This window comes from Triticum aestivum, chromosome 5A, assembly GCF_018294505.1.
Source record: "Triticum aestivum cultivar Chinese Spring chromosome 5A, IWGSC CS RefSeq v2.1, whole genome shotgun sequence".
NCBI lineage: Eukaryota > Viridiplantae > Streptophyta > Magnoliopsida > Poales > Poaceae > Triticum > Triticum aestivum.
Genome location: NC_057806.1, coordinates 504453335 through 504461057, shown reverse-complemented (window position 1 = coordinate 504461057; position 7723 = coordinate 504453335). Strand labels below are relative to the sequence as shown.

At 49.0% G+C, this 7723-nt stretch overlaps 1 protein-coding gene and 1 long non-coding RNA gene across 2 annotated transcripts; one reads left to right on the top strand and one right to left on the bottom strand.

Moving 5' to 3' along the window:
• Nucleotides 1-300: 300 nt before the first annotated feature.
• Nucleotides 301-3421, top strand: LOC123104365 (beta-glucosidase 32). Its single transcript, XM_044526193.1, has 13 exons — nt 301-608; nt 701-764; nt 876-934; nt 1071-1146; nt 1239-1310; nt 1428-1515; nt 1636-1891; nt 1998-2113; nt 2200-2414; nt 2532-2554; nt 2661-2754; nt 2821-2929; nt 3015-3421. Exons 1-13 carry the CDS (start codon nt 465-467, stop codon nt 3229-3231), a joined length of 1533 nt encoding a protein of 510 aa, XP_044382128.1. The 5' UTR covers nt 301-464; the 3' UTR covers nt 3232-3421.
• Nucleotides 3422-5512: 2091 nt separating this feature from the next.
• Nucleotides 5513-6295, bottom strand: LOC123107402 (uncharacterized). Its single transcript, XR_006451669.1, has 3 exons — nt 6058-6295; nt 5785-5959; nt 5513-5683 (listed from the first exon to the last, which is right to left on the bottom strand). It is a non-coding gene; the product is annotated as an uncharacterized lncRNA (long non-coding RNA).
• Nucleotides 6296-7723: the final 1428 nt, after the last annotated feature.

The following is a 7723-nucleotide window of genomic DNA, read 5'->3' as shown; positions in this document are numbered from 1 at the left end:
GACCTGACGGGTCTAATGTGACGGATGGTGTCCACCACTTGGCCTCAGACAAACCCGCTTTCACAAAATGGGTACGAGGGGTCTGTTTGAGTGAGCTTTGCTAATATCTACGTAAAGATTTTTACGTAACCTACGTAAAAGATGACCTGGCCTGATTTGGTTGGAGGGGAAACAGGCCCAGGCCCACCCCATGAAAATCAGAGGAGCGATTAGTTTAGCGTTAAGGAAAGAACGTAGCTTTACGTAGCTGGTTTGGTAAGTTTAGCATTTTTGCTGTTTGAGTAGTGTCACACAGTGTGTGAACAAATGAGGGCCGAGCAGAGGGTCCGGCTAAAGACGCTCCCACGACAGCGCCGCGCACCAACCGCGCCACGGACACGGAGAGAGAAAGGAGTGGCCAGGACACTGAATCACTCTCGCCCACTCCACAGGAGCAGCGCAAAGGCGCGGTGCTGCCGGCACTTATGCCGATGATCTTCCCCTTCTCCGTTGTTGTCGCCGTCGTCCTCTTCGCCGCCGCAGCCTTGGCTCCGAGACACGCCTCCGCGCTCACCCGCCATGACTTCCCCGAGGGGTTCGTCTTGGGCGCAGGCACCTCGGCCTACCAGGTACTGTCTTGCGGTGCGCTGTATATTCATCCGTATCACACGTACGCTTGGTTCTGCACCGTGTGAGGAGCTGAAACCCTTGACGATGTCAGGTGGAAGGCGCGGCCGCAGAGGATGGAAGGAAGCCCAGCATCTGGGACACCTTCACCCATCAAGGTCCGTGCAGTGGAGAGACCATGGACTCACGCTTCGGCAATCAGTAGAAGGCCCCTTAATTTACTGTCTGATCTTGGTGATAAGTCCAATATTCTAAGTTTGCGATGGCAGGTCACTCGTCTGACGGATCCACGGCAGACGTTTCAGCAGATCAGTACCATCACTACAAGGTAAGAACTAACTGGCTGTGCGTGAATCAAACATAGTTGCTATCTCTGAAATTCTGAACGACTTCGAACAGAGTGCATGTCAAGAAAGTTCGTCAGGTTATTTGGTTTCAAATATGAGCAAATCCTTTGATCTCAGGAAGATGTAAAGCTTATGCACAAGGTGGGTTTGGACGCGTACAGATTCTCCATTTCCTGGCCCCGGCTTATTCCTGGTAGGTACTAGTAGCGTGCTAGTGGGCAACTACAGTAGATCACAATTAATACTTTTCTGAAAAATTCTGATACTCGCTACCAAATTGTGTAGATGGAAGAGGACAGATAAACCGAAAGGGCTTGGAATACTACAATAATTTGATAGATGAGCTGATACTACATGGTATACAAGTTGTTACTTTTCTCTCACTTATTGCTGATGTGAGATTGAATTCTACAAATAATTGTGTTCTCTCAAATATTGGCTAATCCAGCTACTTGCGCTGTCATTTTTTCGTAGGAATTCAGCCTCATGTCACCATCTACCATTTTGATCTTCCTCAGGCACTGCAGGACGAATACAGTGGACTACTTAGCCCCAGATTCATGTAACTGCCCAAATTACTACCTAACATATGTGGACAAATCATGACCATGCAAGAAAAATCAGACAATACACTGAAGGAATCAATTCTCTAGCTGTTCTAACTTTCTAACATGCGTTTCAGAGAAGACTACACCGCTTACGCAAACGTGTGCTTCAAGAGCTTCGGGGACAGAGTGAAGCACTGGGTAACCGTCAACGAGCCAAACATAGAGCCGATCGGCGGCTACGACAACGGCTCCCAACCTCCGCGCCGCTGCTCCTATCCGTTCGGCGCGGACTGCGCCGAGGGGAATTCTTCGACCGAGCCGTACATAGCAGCTCACCATCTCCTGCTCGCACACGCTTCGGCAGTGTCCCTGTACAGAGAGAAGTACAAGGTCTCTTTGGTTGTCACACTCTCTTGTTGTCTCTGATGCATGCCACATATGGCAGGTTATGGTTGATTGAACATGGGTTTGAAATGATCAATTGATCATCATGTAGGCAGCTCAGGGAGGCCAGATAGGGATCACTCTGCTGGGCTGGTGGCATGAGCCTGCTTCTGACACACCCCAGGATGCAGCTGCTGCCGTGAGGATGAATGACTTCCACATAGGATGGTTAGTAACAATACTATCATATGCTCGTAATAAGAAGTAGAAGAAGAGTTTACAGTAGTGCTGCCTTCATCCGTTATATGAGGCAGGTTCATGCATCCGTTGGTGTACGGAGACTACCCTCCGGTGATGAGGAGCAGGGTGGGCCGTCGATTGCCGGCTCTACCGGCGCCGGAGTCGGCCAAGGTGCGTGGATCGTTCGACTTCATCGGCTTCAACCACTATCTCATCATGCGTGCGCGATCGATCGACACCAGTTCCGGTCAGGAACCCAGGGACTACTACGTGGATGCAGCCGTCCAAAGTAATGAGCCCTGACTTCGGTTATTAGCATTCAGAATAGCAAGTTTCTGCAGACAGCTGTGCAGATTGGTCTGACTGACTTGCCTGCCATGTTGATGCTCTTCTCCTGATGATGCAGATCCATCGTCAGACATAACCACGGTATAACCAAGCATATGGTGCAGGAGATCGTTTCTGCCTGCGCATGTCGTATCATCTCATTCCTCATCCTGCGCCCATGATGATCTCCTTAATGCAACATGTGCAGGGCGAGGTTGAGACCGCCCCGTGGTCTCTGAGGAAGCTGCTGGAGCACCTGAAACTCCACTACGGGAACCCCCCTGTGTGGATCCATGAAAATGGTAACATCTGAATCCTCACAGATGCTGCCATGAGGCAACAGAATGAACTGTTGATTCTTGGTTCAGGATACGCAGACGCCCCCGGCACCTCGAGCAAGGCCGACAGCGACGACGAGGACGAGGACAGAGCGGAGTTCCTGCAGGATTACCTGGAAACCTTGTACCTTTCCATACGGTGCACATGCAGCTTCTCTTCTCCGTCGTCTTCTTCCTCGCCTTCCTCCGCTTTTTATTTTCTTCTGATGAAAACTGTGTTGCAGGAACGGGTCGAACGCGCGGGGATACTTCGTGTGGTCGTTCCTGGACGTCTTCGAGTTCCTCTTCGGCTACCGGCTGAGGTTTGGCCTGTGCGGCGTCGACATGGGCGACGCGGCGAGGAGGAGGTACAAGAGGAGCTCGGCTCGCTGGTACTCCGGCTTCCTCGCGGGCGGCGAGCTCCGGCCGGCTGCTTGGCCCCAGAAGTCCTACGTCCAATGAGAAAACAAGAGACGCTCACATGTGGCTCTCCGGTCTCCACGTCTTTGTTTTCCTCAAGCTGCTCTGCAGGACGAAAATACCTGTACCGGGTTCACGTGCGCGCGCGCGCACACACACAAAAAAAAGAATAAGAATACCTTTTGTAGACTTGTTGAAAAATTATAATAAGGGGCCGACTATCTTCCACAAACCACACGACTGATTTTTTCTTAGTTTCAGTTAGCCGTGCCACGTGCCATCCTTCTCCCTTCCTCGTCGTCATTGTCTTTCTCCCGCCCCGTGTCGTTGTCTTTCTCCCGCCCAATCGACCAGTCCTCCGGGCACCGGCACTGGCCTAACCGTTGTCTCACATCACCTATGGCCAGCATCGCCGTCATGGCGTCTCGCCCTGTCTGAGCCGCCTCCTGCTCCGAGATGCCGCCGCCCGCACAACACCATGCCCATATTCGCCAACCTCCGACTATTAATAGCAAATGTGAAAAGTTAAACCTCCTTCTGACAAACCCGAAAACCAACCAAAAGAAATTTTTTATGGTTGTGCTACTAGCCAACTTCAGTTTTTCGTCACTAACTTGGTCGAAAGGCTTTTGTTGTTGCTCATGTAACGAACATCAAAACTCCAGAGTATGCGAGGTCTTTTGAAGATTCTGACGAAGGTTGTGATGGTCGATACCAGCCTCTTTGCAAGGTTCTGGCTCACACAATCGCTCATGGTTCGATGCTAGCGTCAAAGGCGTTGTTGGTGGCAAAAGATGGGGACCAAGGTAGGGAGGACAAGGTGGCCACGAGCAGAGCTTAGATAGGGACTTAGGGCGGAACTAGACCATGGCCCGTCCAATTTTTTGCACTTTTTTAGCTATTCTTTGGAGCCTAGCCAAGCCCATCATATGCAATTCTCTCCTTTGGGCTGGCCCGCTCCGATTTTCCTTCGAAGATTCGCCAGGTGGCAACTGAGTTTTACTTCTTTGTCTCAAAAAGAAAACTGAGTTTTACTTCTAAACACCGTCGAAAAAGTAGGGTGTGGCAAAGGGGTGTGCTTTGGTGACCAAGGGTGAGGACTCTTTGCATGACTTCATTGAGCTGCTTAAAGGACACATGGCCGTGACTTCAATTACCAAGGTTTGAATTGCTTGGTCAACACAAAGAAGATCAACAAAGTCAACCAACTACTAGCGCTGCCTTGGGGGACAACCCTACCAGAAGTCAGTCACGAGCACATGTTTTCTTCTCCGGTGCTTGTTATTTTGGGAAAAGTCCATAAGAGGTTTCATTCTTTTTTCGAAATGAAGGATTACCCCCGGTCTTTGCATCTGGTGATGCACACAACCATTTTATTATACTAGCTAAGTGTCCGTGCGTTGCCACGGATTAACAAATATATATATACAAAGAGAAAATTCATGTGACATGAGAGTCAAAGGTCATTTCTATGGGATGATATCTCATGGTCATGATCTAGTAGATACATACATCTCGTCATTGTCTTTCTTCCACACTCCATGTCTGAGCTACCACGCGACATTCGACTTCCTTCTCCCACCATGCATGCTTTTATCTCCTATTTCTCCTACCTTTACCTTACACGACAGTATCAAGTTTCTTGTCCAACTATCATAATCTTCTCCGGTAGGGCGCCCCCTTAGATTATTACTGACTTGTACATGTTGCAAATAAGATCAACGAAAATGGATACTAAATTTCTGATGAGAAATGAGAATTCAGGGCAATATCTTCCCAAGACAATAATAATTCCAAGACAATCTTTTTATACCTTCTGTCAACATTGGGACACACATTCCACACAATAAGCATGCAATGATGTTGATACTTGATTAATTGTCATTATATGTCTACAGTAAAGATAACTTTACTCAAAACCGCCTATCTTAGCCAAATCAACAAATCTCTCTCATTAATGCAATTTTCTTTAGAAAACAAATAATAGATTCTTTCCTATCTTAGCCAAATCAACGGATCTCTTTCATTAATGCAATTTGCTTTAGCAAACAAATAATAGATTCTTTCCTACCTTAGCCAAATCAACGGATCTCTCCCATTAATGCAATTTGCTTTAGCAAACAAATAATAGATTCTTTCCTACCTTAGCCAAATCAACGGATCTCTCCCATTAATGCAATTTGCTTTAGCAAACAAATAATAGATTCTTTCCTACCTTAGCCAAATCAATGGATCTCTCCCCGGTTCGCTGGGCGCGTTTCGGTGTGTGGGCGTGGGGGTGGGGGTAATTTGATGGAAATAAACCGGTAGAAAATAAACCGGTTGAAAATAAACGGATCCTGTCTCACTCTTCACTTTCTTTACAATAAACTTCAGAATAGCAATCTTGGCGAGTGATCTCGACGGGGTTCAATCGGCGTGGCGCACCGCTGATTCTTCCAGGAGTGGGTGCTGAGAGGAAGGATCCCAAACCTCCATTGTCAATCGGCCAGAGCTGCATCGTCCTTTGGATCAGAGCGTGGACGGGATCAAGACGGTAGGGTTTGAGGAATTTGTAGGACATGAGGGTTTATGGTTGGCAGCACGAGAACTCACCCATATCTTGGCAGACGGCAGGCCCGAGGTGCGGTCGTGTTCATGCTTCGGGAGCTGCCACATGCTGTCCTCGCCGCCATCAGCGACACCACCGCCATCGCCTGTTGCCACCACTTCAGCGCCACGAGCGTGGGACCGAGGGATGAAGGGAAGGGAAGGAAGTGAATTGACGTACCTATGTTTGGTATATATCACACGAGGAATCAAAACTGGATGCACGTGAAAGCATAGAGATGAGAGAGGAGGACAGAGGAAGGGAAGGGCAAGAGGAACCTGAGGATGTGCGATGAAGGAGCGATGCCAAAACATCACAAAGGGGGACCCGTAGCTCGTCACGTAGCGCGGCCGCCTCATTGCCGGCTGCCACCCCGCGCTACCGCCTCCGTGCGCAGGTTCCGTTCGTGGAGCGTGAGGAGCGCATGACCTGCCTTCACCGCGGCCTGGTCCTCCCCACTATCGTGAAGCTCGCCCGCATCGCCGCCCCAATTGCTCAGGATGACGGATGAAGATCCTGCAACAGCGACATGGGTGAGGGATGCAACCGACGATGGAGGGATGATTTTCGTGGCTAAACCCTCCCTATCAAAATAACTACTTAAAAAAGGCAAAGATCGATGCATTAGGAAAATTAGGATTTGGAACTGATTGTCATAAAACAAAATTTTATTAATTGATAACGTGCTATCGGTACATGCCCGTTTATAACGTGTTTAGTTAGGAAACTTTGGAAAAGTTAGGAAAGTTTTTATTGTGAGGGTAAAAAAATCAATGTGAGGAGATATGGTGGTGGGATATGAGACGAAAATAAACCGGACGAAAATAAACCAGACGAAATATAACCAGACGAAAATAAACCGTGGACGCAATCCTACCAACTGCTCCATTAGGAGTAGAGATTTTCAACAGAGCTCAACAATAAATACATGGATAAATCCAAAGCTACCTTCCTGGCAACTACTGTCGCACACCTACACACTTGATGATGTGGCATGACCGCGTATCAACACACAACATTTATTCCGGTGGTCTCAACAAGCCGCCGCCGACAAGTTGAGAGCACCAACCGGCCGAGCTAGACCCTTCGTACGCACCACATGTGCACGATTTAGAATCAGCCGGAGATGGTTTGTTGTGGTGTGCTATCTGCCGTGTCTTCACTAATTATTTGAGTCCTTGTGAGGTTTGATTCTTGACGCATCGATTTTTTGCTTGGTTTGTGTCGCAGGTGCCAACAGAAAAAAGAGCAAAGCTACATCCACGGACGACCTACGGGTAATCTACACCCAACACATACCTGCGCAAACCTCGGGTCGGGCCGCGCCAAGCCCGAGGCAAAAAACCCAGGCCTGGGCCCAGCCCCGCCATCAGGCCTGGTTTTTAGGCCCGAGCCCAGCCCGAATACGTAAAAACCCAGTAGGCCTCGGGCCTCGGGCTGGGCCCCTTTAGGAATTTGCAAAAACGACGGGTCTAGGCCCGGCCCGGCCGTCAGGCTCAAAATCTAGGCCCGAGCCCGGCCTGGGAGTAGCGTCAGGCCGGGCCGGACTTCCCATGGCCAGGACTAAATCCAACGGTTAAAATTGGGAGGGGGTTGATTAATCAGGAGGAGTTAGTTTTTTGGACCAATAAAAAAGGGAACCTTTGAGCCCGTATATGCGACCGTACCTGGCAGCCCGTAAGTCTAGCATTTTTGTGTCGCATGCACACTCACGTGTCACGTCACATGCACCATTTTCTCAGGAATTTTCGAAGTACTAACTAGCATATATATACCAAAAATGCTACACTTATGGGGCTATGGTTACACAACAAAGTTACGGGACGACGTGTGCCAATAAAATCAACTGCCCACTCTGCATTTAACCGTGGGGCCAGGCGCATAATTAATCCCTATGCCTCCAGCTCAGCCCCGTAAGAGTTTTCCGTAGAAATTTCCCGTAAG